This window comes from Polypterus senegalus, chromosome 1 (genome assembly GCF_016835505.1).
Source record: "Polypterus senegalus isolate Bchr_013 chromosome 1, ASM1683550v1, whole genome shotgun sequence".
Classification (NCBI taxonomy): Eukaryota; Metazoa; Chordata; class Cladistia; order Polypteriformes; family Polypteridae; genus Polypterus; species Polypterus senegalus.
The window spans coordinates 2,911,206-2,933,645 of NC_053154.1; the positions used below are offsets into that span (position 1 = coordinate 2,911,206).

At 45.4% G+C, this 22,440-nt stretch overlaps 1 protein-coding gene across 2 annotated transcripts in view; it reads left to right on the plus strand.

Moving 5' to 3' along the window:
• The first annotated feature begins 1,616 nt into the window (after positions 1-1,616).
• The window catches only part of LOC120522909 (minichromosome maintenance complex binding protein), a 29,997-nt gene continuing 9,173 nt past the window's right edge, over positions 1,617-22,440 (plus strand). The window contains exons 1-7 of one of the 2 annotated variants that reach the window (XM_039743688.1): positions 1,617-1,785; positions 11,967-12,055; positions 14,981-15,121; positions 15,254-15,295; positions 15,620-15,721; positions 20,020-20,149; positions 21,265-21,404. In XM_039743688.1, the coding sequence (XP_039599622.1) occupies positions 1,725-1,785; positions 11,967-12,055; positions 14,981-15,121; positions 15,254-15,295; positions 15,620-15,721; positions 20,020-20,149; positions 21,265-21,404 (705 nt within the window). In that variant the 5' untranslated portion in view covers positions 1,617-1,724. The remainder of the gene's footprint in view (positions 1,786-11,966; positions 12,056-14,980; positions 15,122-15,253; positions 15,296-15,619; positions 15,722-20,019; positions 20,150-21,264; positions 21,405-22,440) is intronic. The other variant, XM_039743695.1, reaches the window with a different exon arrangement.

The window sequence follows — 22,440 nt, forward strand, 5'->3', positions numbered from 1 at the left end:
AAAATGAAAACCTGCTTACAGAAAGGTATGCCAATATATTACATTTATTAATTGGCAACAACCAGAATTTCCACGGCAGAGGATGGCGTCCTTCTGACTGGCCTGTTTGTCACACAGCTCAGTGACAGCAGTCAACCAGTCATTTTACTACTCATTTTTACAGCGTCTTTAAGCTGATTCAGATTTTGAATGTTGAGATTGACACACCAACATATAAAAGCCCAGACCGGACCTACTGTAAACCCCAGAGAACGTGTGCGGAGAGCCCTGGAGGTGGAAGTTTCCAGACACGTCCCCTCCAGTCTAACAGATCTTGAGAGTGTCTGCCAGGAGGAATGGGGTCAAAGTGTGCAAAGCTTGTAGAGACTTACCCAAGAAGACTCAAAGCTGTAATTAAGTGGCTTCTACTAAGTACTGAGTGAAGGGTCTGTATACTTCCAGAAGGGACAGTTAAAGAGTAATCCATGTCTTAGGGAAGGGGCTACCAAGAATTCAAGCAAGTGGCCCCCATTATATAGCACTTCTTTCAACTCATAGCTGACTTACATGATTCTTTACAATGAAGACTTGATTACTGATGCTTGATGCAGAGAGACTTCAGGCTGTCACGATGCCAACATTTCAAGCTAGTTTAGTGAAGCCAACAGGTGTGGAGAAGCTACAGTCTTACCCTGGCAGCACTAGGCACAATACCAGGACCAACTCCAGGCAAGATGCCCACATACACACACTGGACTAATTTAGTTTTGCCAGTCAGCCCCAGTGCTGAGGCTGCTGTTGAGCCCACCCAGTGGCACTGCTTCTGTAAGTCTGAGCGTTTACCTGGGAAAATTAATGAACGGGACAACAGCGCTTCCACTATACTGTTTGTGGAGGTGGAGTCATCTGTGAAAACGAGGAGCTGGCAGGTTCAGGCTCACAAAACCAGCCAGGGCCACATTGGCATGCGGGGGTCAAACAGACGCACTAGAAATGTGAGGGTCATTTCATGTTCAACACACTGCTGCAGATACATACAGTATGCACATTCTCAACCCCAGTGTGTGGTGGCCTATCCTTGTAGCACTTGCTGATAAACCTTATGTGCAGTCCCGGTTCTGCTGGTCGTGCAAAGGGTGCATGCACGAAGGTGGTCAAACAGTGAGGGTGGCCGTGGTAGCCCTCAACAACACGCAGAAGAAATTTTCTTGAATTTTTTTTGACATTAAGGAACTTGCGAAAATTTTTAATTTTAAATACACTGGTTTAGAAAACGAGTGAAAGTATTATAGGGTGAGGGGGTGGCTGAAATTAAAAATGCACGATGGTGGCTTTGCCTCTTAAACCGGGCCTGCTTATGTGTATGGGGATATGGGCAGAACATGCAAATTCCACACAGACAATAGCAGGTGTGCGATTGGAACCAAGGACACTTGATCCATAAGCCGGCAGCACTAACCACCACACCACCCTGGTGCATCGAGTGCGCCAGTCTAAACGCAGAGGTCACCATGCCACACTCGACTCCCAGATCCCCGACTCAGCGCGGTCGCTCTCGCCTCCCACAGTAAAGATGGCTTCTACAGCACTTGTGGGCGGAGCTAGTCGCCTGACTACGAAGGGGTGGGGACGTGACGCCATTTTCCCGCCATAACGGAGCGTGCCGCTGCTGTCTTCCTCTCTCCTGTTTCTCTTGTCCTGTTGCTCCACGCGTGTTTTGAAGAAGCGCAACAAAGACAAAAGGCATGATGCCCTCCGCACAAGACTGGCTGATCAACCCCCTCGGCGTGGTGCAGGACTTCGTCGGTAAGTTTTGTTTCGCATTTACTGGGCTGTGCGAACGAACAGACCGGAAAGGAAAGAATGGCAAGCTTTGTGGTAGGTAGGGAGTGTGTGTCAAACCCGTGGCAGCGTGAGGCTGAGGGGACAGCGGGAGTCCGTCAGGGTGTAAAGCAGTGTGGGCGCGCCGTATTGTGGGCGTCTGTCGGGGGTGCGAAACGGTGTGCGGGAGCTGACCGCGAAAGTTAGTGACCATCTACAAGTGCTGTCCATCTGCCACACTTTGTATTGTCACGTGCAGTCCAATTTTTACATGAAACGCGTCGCCACTCTCCGCAAAGCTCCGAAGCTGCTTAAGTCTGTGCGCTGCCTGCGTTTGTCACCCAGTATTAGTGACCGAGGGGCTTTGTGCGAGACGCTGCTGTGCCCGTGGGTTTCGGCAAGCCATGTGCAACCTTAGGGTGATCCCTGCCCCACTGGAGCTGACTGATACCCGCTGTGCCCAAGCCGGTCGCAGTCAGTTGCACCCGGCTTAACGTGTATCGTTATCTGCGATGTCACTTGTTGCGCATGCGTCTTGCATGATCATGGATTTGTACCTGATGGGCTAGACCAGTGGTCTTAGAAAAACTCCCTATAAATAAATACCGCTGCGGTGGGCTGGCGCCCTGCCCGGGGTTTGTTTCCTGCCTTGCGCCCTGTGTTGGCTGGGATTGGCTCCAGCAGACCCCCGTGACCCTGCAGTTAGGATATAGCGGGTTGGATAATGGATGAATGAAATAAATACCACATGTGCATTTTTTGTTGTTTTGATATGTTTGGTAGCCCCGCTGTCGCCTCCTAAGACAGCGGAGTACATGTCCCAGTTGGCAGCATGTAGTATGTATCTCCTCAGTTTGTGCTGGTGGTCCGGATTCCCTCAACCACCGAAAGACCTGCAGCAGGTTAGGTGAATTGGCGTTGCTAAATTCAATCAATCAATCAGTCAATCAACATTTATTTATATAGCACATATTCATACAAAAAAAATGTAGCTCAAAGTGCTTTACAAAATGAATAGAAAAATAGAAGACACAATAAAAAATAAACATAAGTCAACATTAATTAACATAGAATAAGAGTAAGGTCCGATGGCCAGGGTGGACAGAAAAACAAAAAAAAACTCCAAAGGCTGGAGAAAAAAAATAAAATCTGTAGGGGTTCCAGACCAAGAGACCTAAGGGGGTGTGTGTATGCATGTGTATGTTCACCCTGGGATGAACTGGTGCCCAATTCAGATGGCATTTCTGCCATCTTCTGCCCCCTACCCCTACTCTCTCTTCTGTTTCTTTTTCCGGTTTCTTTGTAGTGGTGGCCTGCGCCACCTCCACCTACTCAAAGCATCATGATACACCAACAATGATGGACGGATTAAAAGGAAGAAGTCTACCTGACCATCTTCATCATCAAGTCCTTCCGTGAGAACCCTAAATACAAAGAGGACTGTTTCATTTATGTTAGGTAGAATGTCCAGAGGGGACTGGTCAGGTAGTCTCGTGGTCTGGAGTCCCTACAGATTTTATTTTTTTCTCCAGCCGTCTGGAGTTTTTTTTTTTGTTTTTTCTGTCCCCCCTGGCCATTGAACGTTACTTTTATTCGATGTTAATTAATTTGACTTATTTTATTTTCTTATTGTGTCTTTTATTTTTCTATTCTTTATTATGTAAAGCACTTTGAGCTACTGTTTGTATGAAAATGTGCTATAGAAATAAATGTAGCTGTTGTGCCTGATTGCTTGGATAGGCTCCAGCTGCCCTGCCATGTCCTGCCCTAGATAGTTCAGAAAATGGATAGATTAAATGATTTACTGTTTCCACTACACCACAAATCCTATGTAATCAGTGGCCTTTACAGTGGGATGGGGCTTCTGGAGCTGTCTTGTACTGTATGTATCCAGACCTTTCATGTTAATATTAATTTAACTTCTGTTGCTCTTTCACTAATGCAGGCTTCTACACGGTTAACGTCCCAGAAATTAGTCCAAGAATGGGTTCAAATTATTGTGGTACCCTATGACATTGTCCTCATCTGACAAAATGCAGCCATAGTGATTTAAATGCTTAATAAATGGAGAGCCTCACGACCACCCGTTGCTCAAGAAAAATCTTCAGGCTGTGAAGTGCCAGCGATAATTGAAAGGGCAGCACCTCACGTTTAGCATCGCAGACCAGACATGGCAGGCCTCGAACTTCATAGCACACATCCAGTGGCAGCACAAACTACCATACGGTCAGGTGTTTACCGGTCAACGCCAAGGCCAGTGAGCAGTGAAAAGAAATGTCTGCGCACAGTCCTGTTCTTTCTGTGTTTCTGATACGGTCACATCAGGCTGCTGGCTTCTGTTCTGTGAAGTGGGTGAGCACAAGTGGTGGCTTTTTGAAATTTACTGCTGCGCTCGTCAGCAGTTGGTGAAAGTCACGGTGTAATGTCTTGTAAACGATGTATTCCTAACTTTGACATCTGTCTATTAATTATGTAGTGCCTTTGACATCTCTTTATCTCTGTTATATAGTGCCTTTCAGATCTATCTATATATGTCCTATATAGTGACTTTCACACTTGTCTACATTTACATATGTCTATCAATTATACAGCGCCTTTCACATCTGCTGTGTTTGTTCATCTCTGTTATAGTGCGTCGTTCACATCTAAATATTTACAGTGAGGTCCATAAATATTTGGACAGAGACCACTTTGTTCTCATTTTGTTCTGCACATCACCACAATGAATTTGAAATGAAACAACTCCGATGACGTTGAAGTGCAGACCTTCAGCTTTAATTCAGTGGTTGAACAAAACGATGGCATAAAAATGTGAGGCAACTAAAGTATTTTATGAAGTATTTTAGGGCCTCAAAAGTAATTGGACAAATTAAATAACTGGAAATCAAATGTTCATTTCTAATACTTGGTTGAAAACCAATGCCAGCCTGAAGTCTTGAACTCCTGGACGTCACCAGCTGCTGGGTTTCCTCCTTTTTAATGCTCTGCCAGGCCTTTACTTTCAGTTGCTGTTTGTTTGTGGGCCTTTCTGTCCGAAGTTTAGTCTTCAACAAGTGAACTGCCTGCTCAGTGGGGTGAAGATCAGGTGACTGACTTGGCCATTCCAGAATTTTCCACTTCTTTGCTTTAATAAACTCCTGGGTTGCTTTGGCTGTATGTTTTGGGTCATTGTCCATCTGTATCATGAAACGCCCGCCCAATCAATTTGACGTCATTTAGCTGGATTTGAGCAGACAGTACGTCTCTGAACACCTCAGAATTCATTCGGCTGCTTCTGTCCTGTGTCACCTCATCAATAAACACGAGTGTCCCAGTGCCACTGGCAGCCATCACACTGCCTGCCTCCACCGTGTTTTACAGCTGATGCTTTGGATAATCAGCTGTTCCACGTCTTCTCCATACTTTTTCTTGCCCTCATCATTCTGGTAGAGGTTGATCTTGGTGTCATCTGTCCACAGAATGTTTTTCCAGAACTCTGCTGGCTTTTTGAGATGTTCTTTAGCAAAGTCCAGTCTAGCCTTTCTATTCTTGAGGCTTATGAGTAGCCTGCACCTCTCAGTGCACCCTCTGGATTTACTGTCATGCAGTCTTCTCTTTATGGTAGACCTGGATATCGATACGCCGACCACTGGAGAGTGTCGTTCACTTGGTGGGCTGTTGTGAAGGGGTTTCTCTTCACCATGGAAATGATTCTGCGATCATCCACCACTGTTGTCTTCTGTGGACGTCCAGGTCTTCTTGCGTTGCTCAGTTCACCAGTGCTCTCTTTCTTTCTCAGGATGTACCAAACTGGAGATTTTGCCACTCGTAATATTGTAGCAATTTCTCAGATTTTTTTTTTCTGTTTTCGCAGCGTAACGATGGCTTCTTTCTCCTGCATGGAGATCTCCTTTGACCGCATGTTGTCTGTTCACAGCAAAATCTTCACATGCAAGCAGCACACCTCAAATCAACTCCAGGCCTTTTATCTGCTTAATTGATAAGACATCACGACGGACTTGAACACACCTGACCATCAAATAGACTTTGAGTCAATTGTCTAATTACTGTTGAGCTCCTGGAATGAAGGGATTGCGTTCATAAAATACTTTAGTCGCCTCACATTTTGATCCAACAACAACAACATTTTATTTCTATAGCACATTTCATACAAACAGTAGCTCAAAGTGCTTTACATAATGAAGAGAAATAAAAGACAAAATAAGAAATTAAGACAACCGTAATTAACATATAATAAGAGTAAAGTCCGATGGCCAGGAAGGACATAAAAAACAAAAAAAAAAAAAACTCCTGACGGCTGGAGAGAAAAAATAAAATCTGCAGGGGTTCCAGGCCGCGAGACCACCCAGTCCCCTCTGCGCGTTCCACCTAACAACATAAATGAAACCGTCCTCCATGCAATGCAATCATTTTGTTCAACCCTCTGAATTAAAGCTGAGCGTCTGCAGTTCAACGTCATCGGAGTTGTCATTTCAAATGCATTGTGATGATTAATGTACAGAACAAAATGAGAAAAAAGTGGTCTGTCCAAATATTTCTGGACCGAACTATCTACTCTATTGTGCCCTGTCCATCTCTCTCTATAATAGGTAGATAGAACTTCAGTTGTCTTTGGGGGAAATGTTTTACTTTTTATACAAGCTGCTTAAATAACTAACTAACTAATATACTGTATATTCACACACACCAGAATGACTGAAAAGGAAGAACATTTTAAAAAGAAAAAGAACTTCTGACTTGGCAGTCGCAGTCATTCTCTCCTCTTCTGGTATCTCCAGGGGGTCCAGAGTGTGTCCATAACTGAACCTGCCCTTTTAATTGGATGTTGATTTGGTGGTCCTCTCTTGAAGTGAAGTGCCCAGCCCAGCCCAGCCCAGCCCAGCACACTGGCCATCACAGACTTCTAGAAGGAACGCAGTCTACTAAGGAAGAAGAGCCCGCTGTGCCCTTTCTTCTGCAGCTCCTCTGTGTTATGAGACCCCGATGTTGTTATGAGACCCCGATGTACGTGTAGCAGTGCAGCACCTCTACATCAACTCATTAAATAATGGCTGGCCGTCCAGGCTGTTTGGTGTGGTGAAAGTCAATTAGCAGTTCCTGGGTTTTGCTGGTTTTAAGTTGCAGACGGTTCTCCAAGTTCTCTCCTCTGTCTCATGGGGTGTATTGATGAGGCGGCGAAGCGCTGAATCATCTGAGGATTTCCACAAGTGACGTGACCTGCGGTTCTCTTTCTAGACTGAAGAGGTGAGCAGACAGGCCTGTTCTTGTGGTGCTCCAGTGTCTCTTAAACTGCGTTCTGCCCCACAGATAGTCAGTCCGTCATCCAGGACACCACAGGCTCACCCACCTCCATATCTCCGAGTTTACCCCTTAAGAAGGATGGTTGGATGGCACTGAAGAAAGTAAAAAAACAGAATCCTCCCAGTGCTGCTAGCTTGTGGAGGAGACCGATGCCTGCATCCTCCACTCCCGTCTTTGTCCGATAGGCCAACTGTGGTGGGTTGTCGTCACTAGTAGGACTGATGGTGGTGGCGTCGTTAGCCAACTTGACGATGGTTTACAGCTGTACTTGAAGAGGCAGTAAAGCAGAATATTTTCTGTATGAGTGCTCGAGTGACAAAGTGTGAGCATCACCACATTCAGTTTAACTTTTGCACACTGTTGATCTCTTACCCCACCAAAACATTTTGCCATGGCGCTTGCTTCCAGACGATTGTGCCTCCTTTGTTCTCTTAACCTCCCTGGCACTTTTATCCCCATGTGTTTGGGACTGTCTCCTTGTTGCTTCCGTCTTGTCCTTTGTCTCCAATTCTCTAAGATTCCTTTTTTTATACCTCATTTTTCAGCTCATGGATCTGTCGGCTTTGTCCCTTTCGTTTTATATGGTGTTTGATCCTTTTCTTTTGGCACCATAATAATAACATTGACTTTAGCCCAAGGAGGTACTGGCAGCCATTTGCCAAGGTCGCCAGGCCTGTGACTGTGTTTAACTTTTTGTCTGTTATTATGATGGTCCTGGTTGGCTCAACGGGCCCTGGCAACTCTTGACCCCTGAACCCTTGATAGTCGTGAAGCAATGAACAAGCAAGAGGTGACACAAAGTAGTTAAGTGCTGTTATTGTAAACTGCAAAGGGCAGAAAGCGCGCTGCATTAAATAGTCAATAATTAAAACTGTCCATAAAAATGGGTGCTCTTCCATGAACGTTTAAAATCCTATTAAAAACTGTGTGGACATCATGGCTTCTGCTCGTCTCCCAGCCCAGTACATCTTCCCCGCAGAGAGCGCAGATGCCATCCGTTGTGGTCACACCCAAAGGCCCTTGCCACAGCTGCCTCCATTGGCATCTGCTGTGATGCTCTAAGCCAGATCTTTGCTCTTCTGGCGGCCACTCCTCGTAGTGCTCACTTGGGGGGGGACAATCGGCCCCTGGAGTTTTGATCGCTCGCTTTCCCATGGGGGTCCATACACCTGGCTCCCATCACTGCACTGGCTCAGTCTCCCCAATTCTGCCTTTGTCCCCTTTAAGGTCTTTTTTTGTCCTCTCCTTCCCTCCTTTATACCTCTGTAGGTGTGGCGTCTCATTCACAATCCGTGGAAATCTTAATGAGGGGATTGGAACCAAGCACGTGTGCAAATCTGATCAGCCTCGGTCACTCCACCAAACGTCCTGGCGCTGCCAGAGAACAAACACACACACACACACACACACGCTCTCGCATGGAGCCCCCTGAGCAGGTCCATATTCTAAACTAAATAAGTAAGTATCCTGCCTACAGCCGTGGACCTTCACCTGAGATTTCCTGCAGATGGTTTTCCTGATTGATGCTACTGTTTGGAATTTCTGATTTCCACTCATTTATGGACAGACTGTGCTGGGGGTCCTTTCTGTTGATCAGTTTCAAGCTACTTGATGTGCTTATTGTGTAAAGACTGTAATTGTGTTTTTATCTGAGGACTTGTCACAGAGCTCTGGGCCTACACAATAAAACAAAGTCAAGTGAGCCTCCCATTGGCTCTCGCCTGATCCTCGTGAGCCTCCCATTGGCTCTCGCCTGATCCTCGTGAGCCTCCCATTGGCTCTCGCCTGATCCTCGTGAGCCTCCCATTGGCTCTCGCCTGATCCTCGTGAGCCTCCCATTGGCTCTCGCCTGATCCTCGTGAGCCTCCCATTGGCTCTCGCCTGATCCTCGTGTCCCTCTTTTTCCACTGGTGGCTGATCCAGTGACTTTCTTGTTGAGTGGTCAGCCTCTGCTCTCTGATTTGGGGCAGATTGCCCACGGTCAGGTGACATTTTCTTTTTCGTTCTTCACAGAGCCGTGTCGGGTGGGTGTTTTTTGTTACCAGGGGTGTGGAAATCTATTTTTTAAACTTAGAAAATCCACTTGTCCGCCAGTTAAATTGTTGCCCATAAACAAATAACAAAAGTGAAAAACAGTTTATTTTTTTCTGAACTCTTTTATTGATACCAAAACTGCCTTCCATTTTAAAGCTGAAAAAAGTTCTTTCAGGGAGTGGTATTTTGCCCCCTTGCTCCAGAACATTCTATGAAAGATGCCCTTCTCATTCGATCTCACTAATAAACAATGCCTTCATTCTAGCCACACTGGTTCTGTTTCACATATTCCAGTTACATAACAGAACGCTGGCCTTGAGACCTCATTCAACAAAACGGACAATATGGACTTCACAAACTCGGCACAGGCGTCCCTGCCTCGATGGTCACTCCCTAAATCTTTTCCTGCACAGAACACAGAAAGTGAATCAAGCAGGACTGAACAGCCTAGCCTAACGCTCAACCTCCGAGTGTTCAACTTCAGAAAACGCTTTTTCAATTGAACCAACTTGTTTCTTACTTTTAGACTCCTGCTTTGACATGCAGGCAACGTGTTTCACAGAAAGTGTCGACTTTCTTGCCGGTAAATAATGTGGATGTTTTGTCGGCAATAAGTGGATACTGACGGGAAATAACGGAGTCCGCGTCGTCTGCGTTTACCCACGGAAACTCTTTAAACCATCGTGATTGAAAAGACCGTTTTCATTATTTTTTTTTAATTTATTTTTTTATCATACTCGCGGCCCCTTTCAGCTTTTCTTTTTCTTTTCTTGTCAGGTTTTTCAGGGCCTGTTGTGCCAGTTTTAATCACGAAACGATCCATTTTATCATCCGCGATGCTACTTGCTTCAGTTTCAGCTTACCGCAGTGCATTAGGGGTTACGCAGGGACGTATTCGAACGTTTCCAAAGAAGTATTACCGATGTTGTCGGAGGAAAAAATGATCGCGTCTATGAAGGTTTTTAGAGATAATTCAGAACGTTTGGAAAGCGTTAGAATGTTTTTGCGAAACCAACTTGTTTTTATATGAAAAATTCTCTAATCAAAAATGATCAATAGGCAGCTCATCAAAATTGATGTCACGCAATAAATTTAATAGAATCACAACCTACGTGAAATCGCAGATTTCGGGAAAGATTAACTGCCTAAACAGCTTTATGTGGTGAAAACATTTGCATTATAAGTAAAATGACCGCATTTTTATGTAGAAACATTGAATTTTATCAATAATATATAAAAGTTATTGATTATAATGAAAAAGCATCAGATAACATCGTAATGTCGGCATTTTTAAAAAAAGACTGCATCTCCAAGCGTGTAAATAAAATGTAAAACCGGAAGAGTGCTTCCCCGGCCGTCATTTTGTAAAATACTGAATACCAGTTTGAGGCGTGAAGAACATGCCCAAGTAGACTGTTTCCACCCAAGTACGTACCCAGATGTTTCAAATTTGAAGTTGTGGTAAAAATGTGTCCTGCATAGCACATGTAATTCTTTTTTCTCCAGAAAATTGCACTTGTCCACGGACAACTGAAACCAGAAAAACACGCTTGTCCGACGGTCAATTTACCCGTGTTGGGCATTGGATTTCCGCACCCCTGGTTACCATATGGCAGAGGGTTCTTTTTATGGCTTTTAGTTTGTGTCATTAGATGTTGTAACACTCCTCTTAACCTGACAAACGGACGCTCGGGACACCAGGTAGAAATACTGAGAAGTATTTGAATTCTTTTCTTCTTTTATAATCCAGCGGGGTGATGGCTCTGGCGTAGGGATCTGCACTGGTAATCAGAAGGTTAGCAATTCAAATCCCGTAAACGCCTGAAGTGATTCTACTCTGTTGGGCCCCTGAGCAAGACCCTTAACCTTCTGGGTTTGACATTAATCTGCATTCTGCCCTGCAGGTAGGCCCTCCAAACTGCATGGAAAAACCTGAGGGTTGGTGGCAGAATTGGCACTGCAGCCACCATAAATGTGTGAATTTCCCCTTGGGATTAATAAAGTGTCTGTCTGTCTGTCAATCACCTCCCACTGTTCAAATCCATCTGAACTAGTGTGGTACCCAGGTGTCACCTGCTGCATGGGTGCTCTTGGGTCCTAATCTGGGGGTCCTGAATTGATTCGTCGTGTGGTGGGTGCGGCAATGCGCTGTATCAGTGCCCGCTCCTAACCCTCTCATTCTCATATAAATAGTGTCCCCTAAGCACCACAGCCACCATACACAGGCAAGTTAATACAACAATAATCGCACACAATTCTCTCTCTCTATCTCCTCCACATCTCCCAGCAAGCGCTGTCTCCTACCTCCCGACTCCGGCTCGCTTGCTGGGTTCACAGCAGTCCTTTATATAGTCCTTGACCTGGATGGAGAACTTGAATTTTCTTCAGCCCGGAGTTTCCATCCTCGTGACGGGAGTACTTCCGGGCTATGGATGAGACATGACTCCCCCAGTTCTCTTGCAGCAGCACCCACGGTACCCAGCAAGGCTGTGTGGCCAAACTCCATGTGCCATAGTGCCCTGCAGGAATCCAGGGCACTGCTTCACTGCAGGGAAGCTGCCATCTAATGTCTTGGGGGAAGTAGGGTCCCAAAGAGGTTGCCTTCTCCCATCCTTCCACTCTGGGCGTCCCGGCTGTCTATCACACAGTTTGTTTCACGGTCTAAAAGTCGAAGAGAAACGTCAAGTGTGAGCTCATAAGGGATTCCCTCGGTTCTTGGGTTCTGAAGTTTTGGTCACCGTAGTCCGTGTGGTCCCAAGGCAGCTGGTAGCGAGTTTGCACTGTAATGTAACTTTTTTTTTTTTTTTTTCTTTCTTTCTATTATCTTAAAGCAGATGAGAAAATCTCTAAACTGGACTGGGAGAAACGAGCTTTGGAGTATTTTAAAGAGAAGCTAAAGGAGACGGAGGCGGCTAGCTGGGTAAGTGCGTCAGTTAGACGGACGGACGTCCCTCTGATCAAGAGCGTGCTCATGGGCACTCTCCTTACCTTTTAACAGTTTTAGGCCACAGCCCTGTTTTTACATATTGAATAGCAACTTAAGGCAATTCCTGTACTCATTATAGCACTTCTAGGGTCTCACTGAGCGTAACGCGTACTCAAAATGACCGTTCAAACTCTGACAGGCCTGTAATTGACAAGGCCGTCTTCAGTAAGCGGCTTGTTGGGCTTGTGCTGCTGCAGCCTGCTCCAGTGTCTGCTGGGTCTTCAGACACCCAGTTAATGTTCAGCTTTTCAGACTCCACCAGATAACGTGTAACCCTTAACGCCTGTTAATGTCAGATTGCAAAAGGTCAAACAAATCCTCTTCTGTCCAAATGGGGAGTAGGAATAACACCGCGTAACTGAGGATTAGCGAAAGCACGAAATACAACACGGTATCCAGCTTTCCTGCGTGTAATCTTTATGTAAATCCTGTCCATTTGGCCCTTGAGCTAGCAATTTCCATATTCTAAAATACCGTTAAGAAATGGCGGTTCAAGGGAAACCACGGAGGTCAGGATGAGATGTAGAAGACCAAGAACACTGAGAAAACTCCGTATGACTGGAAGGGGCCTGCTAAAAAAAAAAAAACCTAGACAAGAGGGGCACAGCTGTCCTGTACAGTGTTAACACACACACACACACACACACACACACACGCACGCACAACATGGCTGAGAGAAGAAAACGTTACTTGTGATCTCTTCACAAAAATCATCCGTGTAAGAGTGAAGCCCGTTGGAACGGCAGTGCTGCCGACGGATGAAGTTCAAATTCGACTCCTTAGCCACAACAACAGAAGGTTTGCTTGGAGAATACAAAGGAGCAACATTTGAAACAAAAACCAAGGCTTTAGTGCACGGTGGGCCTGTTACACTAGACCAGGGGTCCTCAATCCCAGTCCTGGAGAGCCGCAGTGGCTGCAGGTTTTTGTTCTGACCTGGCTGCTTAATTAGAAAGCAATTCTTGCCAATAAAGCACTAACAAGCTATGAAATTAAATGAACTCTGCTATGTCAGCTCATTCTCATATCCTAGATTTTCTTTCCCTTTCTATCATGCAAATTATTTGAAGGCTAAAATAGACGAGTGATTCTCAGTCCTTCACTTTTTTCTCTTCCAAGTATTTAATTAAACCCAATAGTGCAGATAAATGCACACAGGTGTAAATGTAAAGAAGCTAAATGGAGAAATGCTGCTCTCTCTTGTCATTTGCATGTCATTGATAATAAGGAGCAATTCAAATAGCTGTTTAAGACCAAATGAAGCAATAAGGGCTCAAAATCACTAAAGTGAAGCAGAAGTGTTACTTTAGCAAGAAGTGCTTTTTATTAAGCAACTGGGTTGGAGCAAAAACCTGCAGCCACTGCGGCTCTCCAGGACCGGGATTGAGGACCCCTGACCTAGGGGGTTATGTGGCAGCTGGTGGCCCAGGACACCTTGTGCGAGTGCAGAGAATAATGAATTCCACTAAATATTAAGTCGGTCAGGAAACAGAATCGGAATAAATGGCCTGTTTAATGAGACAATGATCCAAAACAGGGGTCACCAACTCCAGTCCTGGAGGGCCGCAGTGGCTGCAGGTTTTCATTCTAACCCTTTTCTTAATGAGTGATCTGTTTTTGCTGCTAATTATTTACTTGACTTGCTCTTGAAGACTCAGAAGCCTTAATTGTTTCTTCTTCCTTAATTAGCAGCCAAACAATAACGAGATACAAAATGAGCCAAAACAACTGGCGTCCATCATACAATATCTGAAAATAAAGAAAGGTGAAGGTCTCGGGATCTGCTCAGTTCCACAAAACATTTTAGCAGAAAAGAGAAAATCCACAAATTCAGAAATGTCTGCTAATGCACCACGAGAGCAGCGACAAGCCACAGAATTAAAGAACGAGTTTAACTAACAACAAGAATCGGCGCCTCATTAAGCAGCTGGTTGGAGTGTGAAATTGGTTGCAGTTTGAGGCCCTGACTTAGTTGGTCTCCTGTTGGCTCCCTCACTTCACATTTCATTTCTGTTTGGGTGCCATTTAAGGAAAGAAATGAAGAAATTCAGGGGAACAAATCTTAAAAAAGCAATTCAATTAAAATGAATTCACAAGAAGTTAACTAGCAGCACAAGCAGGGCACTCCATTAAAAAGGGTTAGAATGAAAACCTGTAGCCATGGTGGTCCTCCAGGACTAAACTTGGCAACCCCTGATCCAAAACCTATTATGAAGTATCTTAGGAAACGCAATGTGAAGGTTTTGAAATGGGAGACCCCAGATTTGAGCATCTTTCTAAAATTTGTAAGATTTTAAAATGTGTTGTGTGCACACAAGATGGCGCCAGCGTATCTACACGATTGGCACGTAGACTTGTCTCACTCACCTGGAAGAATCCTAACTCCTCTTTTACAGCCGTGGCTAACTGATGTTATATACGGTTTGAAACTGGGAAAAAAAGTAATTCTCACTTGGAGAATCTGTTCAAAACTTTTTCAAAACCTGGCAGGTTCTGATCAATAACATGTTAGAAAAATCATTTCAATTGAAGAAGAAGGTTCTCTCCCCTCCATTTGTCTTTATTCATTTATCAGTTCATCTATTTGCTTATCTTTACTAGCATAAAGTTTTACTCTGCTGGCCCAGCTCTCTTTCTCGAGGGGTGGGGGTTGATTCGTTTCAAACCTATTTTGGTAAATTATTTGTATGGAATGTTATTTGATTTTAATAATCAATAAAATCCAATAATAATAATAATGGGGGTTTTGAGAATGTAATTGTAGTGCTGCATTTGTCCAGCTATGCATTTTGTGTCTCTCTCTCTCTCTCTCTCCTCAAAAGGCCATCTTGGTCCAACAGTTCTCTTCTCCTACCTCAGGTGCCATCGCTCAATGACGTTCCTCTGCACTATTTGAAGCCCAACAGTCTTGTGAAGTTCCGCTGCATGGTGCAGGACATGTTTGACCCCGAGTATTATATGGGAGTTTATGAAACTGTAGAGCCATCAACACAGGCTCGGGTGAGTGTTGTTCTTGGTGTGCTGTAGCGCCCCACGATTAAGTAGATGGTCCCTGCTTTTCCTGCACCGTTGTGCTGTTTGCTTCCCGAGTGCTCACTCACTAAATCGCATTCCATTTTTTTTTATCGGTAGGTGTTGCACATTGGCAAGTACAGAGATGTAGCAGAATGTGAGGTGAGTGCAGCATGTCCACGCGTCCCTCCTGCTGTCCATTGAACTCTGTTCAGACTTCCAGCACAATGTCTGAGGAATGTGGCGCCTCTTTAATTATCGGCTGTGTGGGTTAACTTGCAGATGTGTGCACATTCTCTGTGGGCTGGCGAAGAGTGCGGTGTGGAAGACGCATGACGCGTGGGCATGCAGTAGGTGGCAGCAGTGCCCCACCCTTTGTCTTTGGGGACGTTGCACACAGTGGCCTGTAAAGCAGTGTGTTGGCCTTGTTGGTATTCACTCGCTCTTGCTAATGTGTTGCTGTGCCGTCTTTCATTTACCTTTCAGCCTCAGCATGAGGTGGACCTCCAGTCCCAGAACAACATCACTATGGAGCGTCAGACTTTCTACTGTGTTCCTGTTCCGGGTGAGGCGCAGTGGGTGAAAGAGATATCCTTTTTCTGTGATACTTCAGCAAATGATCTTTTCCTTCCCATTAAAGTGAGTCGTAATACCAGACCATCAGGGTAAAAATCCAAATCGACACATGAGGTGAGCGCCTCTGTTCTCTTTCCTCCCCTCTGCACCAAATTGTGCACTTAAAGGACTTTAGTTTTTTCTGACCTTCTTTTAGAAAAATGTAATCATTTGTTGTTGTTTTTTTTTGTATTTCTTGAGCCTCTGGAAAACCCTAATGTTCTTTTTTTTTTTTTTGGATCTGTCTATCAAAACAGCCATCCTCTAAATACTTGTACATTCAGTACAAAGATTAGTTATCTGTTCAAAATGCCTTGTCTTCCATCTAAATAAGCTCGGTCTACTTGTAAGTCTTCAGTATCACATGTGTAGAGTCCATGGAAAGACCTGCTTATTCAGCCTGAAACGTGATGCCGCTCTCTAATGCTGCGATTGTCATCATGAGGGTGTGCTTTTTCATTAGGACACTCGAGACGTGAACAGGCCCACCAAAGCTCGCCAGTCCTCTCCACTTGTTTCTTCCATAAAACATCAAGTCGAGTTTTGAAAGTCCCTGACGTCTTACTGTCCACCACACTACTTGGTCGCTTATTCCAAGTGTCTGTCATTCTTTGTGTAAAGAAAAGCTTCCTAATGTTTGTGTGAAATTCACCCTTCACAAGTTTCCAGCTGTGTCCCCGTGTTCTTGATGAACTCATTTTAAAGTCACCATCTCGACCCACTGGACTGATGCCCTTCATCATTTTAAACCCTTCACTCAGGTCTCCTCTTCATCATCTCCTTAAGGCTCAGCTCTTTTCATCTTTCCTCGTAACTCATCCCCTGTAGCCCTGAATCAGCCGAGTCCAGGGGTCCTCAATCGCGGTCCTGGAGAGCCGCAGTGGCTGCAGGTTTTTGCTCCAACCCAGTTGCTTAATAAAAAGCACTTCTTGCTAAAGTAACACTTCTGCTTCACTTTAGTGATTTTGAGCCCTTATTGCTTAATTTGGTCTTAAACAGCTATTTGAATTGCTCCTTATTATCAATGACATGCAAATGACAAGAGAGAGCAGCATTTCTCCATTTAGCTTATTTACATTTACACCTGTGTGTATTGATCTGCACTATTGGGTTTAATGAAATACTTGGAAGAGAAAAAAGTGAAGGACTGAGAATTACTTGTCCATTTTAGCCTTCAAATCATTTGCATGATAGAAAGGGAAAGAAAATCTAGGATGTGAGAATGAGCTGACAGAGCAGAGTTCATTTAATTTCATAGCTTGTTAGTGCTTTATTGGCAAGAATTGCTTTCTAATTCAGCAACCAGGTCAGAACAAAAACCTGCAGCCACTGCGGCTCTCCAGGACTGGGATTGAGGACCCCTGGTCTAGTCGCTCTCCTCTGGACCTTCTCTTGTGCTGCTATGTCTTTATGGAGACCCAAACTGCACTCAGTACTCCAGATGAGGCCTCACCAGTGTGTTATGAAGCTTGAGCAGAACCTCCAGTGACTTGTACTCCACACATCAAGGCGCTATATAACCTGACATTCTGTTAGCCTTTTCAGACCACTTTAATAAAATTTCATTTAGTTTATTTTCAGCATTTCAGCAAAGCATATTTGACCAGCAGGCAGCGCCAGCTTGACAAATGGCTTAGGTTCAGTGCTAATGAGAAATGAACTGTGGAAACGTCCTTTGGATTACAGTGCCACCTCAAAACCATAAAGCCGTATTTAGCTTGTACTGACTTATTGTGCAGTGTCCACGATGGGCTGTACTGAGAGGGCTCAACTGAGTGACATTGGAGAGGATGTTGCCGTAACAGTCGGGAGGCTCTCTTTTTGTCTTTGTTGGATGAGATGCTCTCGGTGCACAAGCGGTTGTCCTGTCCAGGGGCTTTCGGCGTGCACAGAGATGTCTGGGGGCCACAATTCAAAAAGCCCACACTTGAGCAGGTCAGTGGTTGTGCTGCCCTATTATGGACTGTACACTGAAGGAATATGTGCTATATAAATAAATGTTGATTGATTGATTGATTGATTCTTAAACACAAGCTGCGTTGTTTGTGTTGTGATTAGAATTACTGTTGCAGCTTTGAGGTGGTATTGGAAGTTCAGTGATGTTTCCAGAGTGCATTTTATCCAGCAGTGAGCCTGGTCCACTCATGGCAGATTGTGTGTGTATGTATGCTGTGTGATAGAGAGAGAGAGATACACACACACACACACACAAAGTGATCTCCAGACATCCTGAATACAATATTACTGGTATGGTCCATATTGACAGGTGGCACTGGCATCACAGAGTTACAGAACACGTAAAGGAAGTCGCTCTCCACATTAAAGGAACACGGTCTCTGCTCTTTCTTATTTAGTACTTTTAGTATTCTGTGTTAGTACATCGGGCCAGCCAGTCATAGATGCGGACCCCCAAGTACTTGTAGCAGTGCACCCCTCCTCCTCCTCCTCCTCCTCAGGCGCTCTCTTTAGTGTGGTGTAAGTCCATGGACCGTTCCTCGGTTTTGCTCCCTCTTGTCAGTACGCCCCAATCGTCTGAGAAGTTCTGCAGCTGACATGACCTGGTCTTCAATTTATAGTCCGGGGTGTACAGACGTGAAGCCTGAAGACTCGAGACGCCACTACACGCAGTCCACAGGCAGAGAATCGAACAGAAAAAGAAACCCACAGTAATGCATTTCATTTGGTACTGAAAAGTGTTTATCACGTGAAAGCAAATTAACTTGAATATCTGACATGTCTTTGATTAAAACTGTAATGGAACTGAAATTACAGAAAGATATGGAAAAAGATGATCTGCTGTGGTAACCGAAGGTGGAAGAAGAAGATGACAAATAACTTGCATTACTCCGTATTTAAAAGCTTTAAAGGCTTCATAAAACTGACAAAGTTCTACCAATCGCCAAGCTGAAATCATGAACGTTAACATAAGAGTTAACACACTTGTGCCTTTAATGTGTGCAGCTTATGAGTTTTATAATCCCTGTGTTAGAACGGATATGGATGTGCTCTTTAAATATGTACACTAATCTAAAATGTAATTATTGATTTTTTTTCCCATTCATCCCATTGCCCGTTTTTACTTGTCGGTGTTGGCATCTGGAAGTAAAGACATGCATATGAATGCCAGGCGGTTTTCTGCAAAGAGACGCACAAACAATCAAACATTTTAGTTACAAATAATTATTGAAAGAAAATTTCAATGGCATCAGCCCTCCACCCAGCAGTGATTCATGTGGCCCCCCAACGCCTCCTCCCCATTGATATTATTTTAGTGCAAATTCTAAATGAATCCGATTATCAGAAAGAATTTAATACACACAAATACTTTAATTTTGTGAAATACAGATTCAATAAAACACCATGATAAATACAACATTTGTATAAAAGAAATAGAGAACCAGTTCTAGAATAAAGCCACTTTTAAAAACCTGAATAAATGAAGGTAAATAAAATGTAAGGTGCATGTGGTAATAAAAACTAATGTGAATACAAATTGCACATTGAAATATTAAAAACGAGAGAGAGAGAGAGAAGGTGTTACTGTAACTTTCAAAATGGCCGTCTGTGGGCTTTGGCAACGGCACATGCAGCCGCTGTACCCTTGAGGTCCAAAGACCCTCCTCGCTCGCTGGGCGCTGCTCAAGGTTGGGCTCCGGCTGAAGGCCTCTCCTGCCACCTGGTAGACCTCAAGTACGACTTTAAAGATGGAAACGTCTCTGATCAGAGGCGACAATGATGAGGAGAGTCCGGACTGCCGCCAGACTAGATTTTGTCTTCTTGGAGACCCCATCTCTCTTTTATCCACTTGGCCAGTGGCTGGCCGACTACGCTGGGTTCTGGAGAGACTGAAGCTGAATCCGAAATGGCCAAATTAGCAATCTGACTTTTGCTTCCAGACATGTGAATTAATGAAATCGGATCTGATGTTCTGTTGGCCGCAGACGCTGACGCTCTCGCGGTGGAGATGTTTCTGACCGTGTCGTCGTCGTCGTGTTTTGATGCTGTGCTTCAAGGGGAATTGCCATCGGTTGTTTGTTGCAGAGAGTACCTTTATAAATGGATGCCCTCCTAGCTTGGGGCCCCAGGCAGTTGCCTGCCTCGCCTGTCCCGTCCCGTCCCTGCGCCACTGCCCTAACATTTCATGAAGCGCTCCTGCTACTTTCAGGAGGATTACAGAGCCCGCTGTTTTTGCATGTCTTATGGCCGCCAGTGCCCGTCTCCTCCTTGTCTGGACTCTCTTGCTTATTTGCCTTCTTAACACTGATATTCACAGTTATGCCAGCAGCAGTCAGGCTCGCGTCAGCCCCTCCACATCCTACACTCCCTGCCGACACAAACGCAGCTACGAGGAAGATGAAGACATGGATGCTCAGCCTTACAAGCAGAAGGAGCAGCTGACAGGTGAGACTTTGGTGGTTTAAGTCTTCTCACCAGGCCGTCGTCATTTTTAGGATTTGTACATTTGGCGTCTGCTCACGAGTTTGTACTGTGCTGAAACAGTCCGGGGTGGACTTGGTGGCCGCTTGGCTTATTTTAGTAGTAAAATTCACTTCAATCGGGCAGAGGCCAAGTGTGTTGATCAGCTGTTGCTACCGTGTGCCCGTCTGCAGCCGGAGCACAAACTGAACTTGGTGAATTGGTGTGATGTTCAGGGCACAAAACGGTTTGGGTCCGCTTCCTTTAGGCAGCGTGTGGGGGCCTATGGGTGAAATCTGTTCTTGGCTTTTTGGGGAAAACTGGGCAGCAGGAAGAGGCGAGAGCTGCCAAGATGAAGAGCGAGTGTCGTGCATGATAGGTCAAGTGTCCGCTGGTGCTGAGCCGCGGGTGCGTTCCTGGTGGGATACGACCAATAGGGGTGCAAGTGGAAGGCAGCCAGCCATGGGGTGCAGCGTATGGGCTGCTGAGCGCACATTCAGAGATTTGCTTTTACGTGAGGGATGTCTGACATTGCGTTTCGTGCAGCGTACATTTTTGTACAGCTTACAGTGTCCGTTCTATTTTACGTCGTCATTTTGGGTTCTTTCTGACTGTTTGAAACAAACCCGATTCTTGATGATGTCACACGAGTGTATAGTTAAGGAATAGTGAGGCAAGGCTCTGCTGTCAAAGGTGCCAATGCCTCCCCTTTGACCACAGGATGCCGACGGTCGCCACATGCACCTCTGGCTCTTCTCGAGTCCTTCTGGTGAGCCCCTTGGCAGAATCTCTCCTGTTTGTGAGAACTGAAAGTGGCAGCAGACGTCCATAAACCGTTTATTTAGTCCTACAAGTGCACCCCAGAGTGACGAGCAACAGCCAAACGTTGAAAACGCAGCAGAGCCTCTCGTTAATCCTTCCAGCTTGTGCTGCTCCGCTCATTCCCAGGTGTGGTGTTGAATCTCTTGTGTTACGATCGCACATGAAGGAAGTGACCTGTGGCGACACTAAAAAGAACCCAAACTCCTCGGGTGGCTCTGCAGGTTGTCTTTGTTTGTTTTGTCCTCGGACGCTCATGAACTCCTTTTTTCCTCTTCCAGCCACAGATGCCCAAGCCGACTCAAAGAGACTGGAGACGGAGGCCTTGCTAGCGCAGCAGAGCTCTGCACCCACCTGCTCGCCTCCGCTTGACCTCAACTTCCCTTTGCCTGGAGAAAAAGGGCCAGCTTGCTTGGTGAAGGTAGGATGTGATAACCCCAGTAGTCTTGGCCCGCGCCCGCCAGGACATCCAGTATGGCGTGCTTAAGCCTCGGCTTTGACACTTCTTTAGCCAGTGCTGTCGCGGCACATTCTAGAGAGAGGATGTTTACCGGCCGTCATGTTTTATTGGTGTCGCCGCCATTTAAATAATCCAGGCACGGCCCTACGATTTCCAGCCACCGCAGACTGCCAATTAACTGAGGAGACGGGCCTAGCCAGCACTGTCCTTTACTAAAACGAATGGAGGCTTTAGAGCAGCGGTTCTCGGGGCTCACTCCTGGGGTACCCCAGACACTGCAGTTTATTTTAATATTCCAGACAGACTGTCAAGTGAATGAGTCTGGTTAGTTTCGAGCTGTCCTTGTTGTTTTCATTAGCTGACCTTTTTTCTCGTTGTTATTTCGCACTCGGTGAAGTGCGCCAGTATGATGTTGTGCTGTTTAACACTTAGATTTGCCTTTTTTTAATTCGCCCATTTCTGTAGCGTCTATTCCCTCGATTGCATTACGATTAGAAGTGAGCTCTGGCCTCGGTGCAGACGGTGAGGGGAGATGAAGCCTTAAAGGCTGGTAAACTCCTCGGTCCACATGGTGCAGTGGTCATTTCAATCCAGTGAGAAGGCTTAATCTGCGTCACTGTGGCCTGTCGGTGAATGAAGGATGTTGGCCGAGTCGCTGCTTTTACTAAATTAGAGAGGGGCGAACAGGCTGCATCTTATTTATACAAACATCCCTGCCGCGTACCCCCACTTCGGAAACTCGGACCACATCTCTGACCTGTTAATTCCAGCGTACAGAGACGCTCGTCAGACGCACCAAACTGGTTCTGAAGCAGGCGAGAACCTGGCCAGCAGAAGCCATCTCTGCTCTTCAGGCCTGTTTTGAGCGCACACGTTTAGAGAGGCTGCAGCCAACGGCGACCGTACCAACTTGGAGGAGTACACGTCACCAGTGAGCAGCTACACCTAGAAGTGCATTGATGACGTCACTGTCTCCAAGTACATCACTGCACGCCCC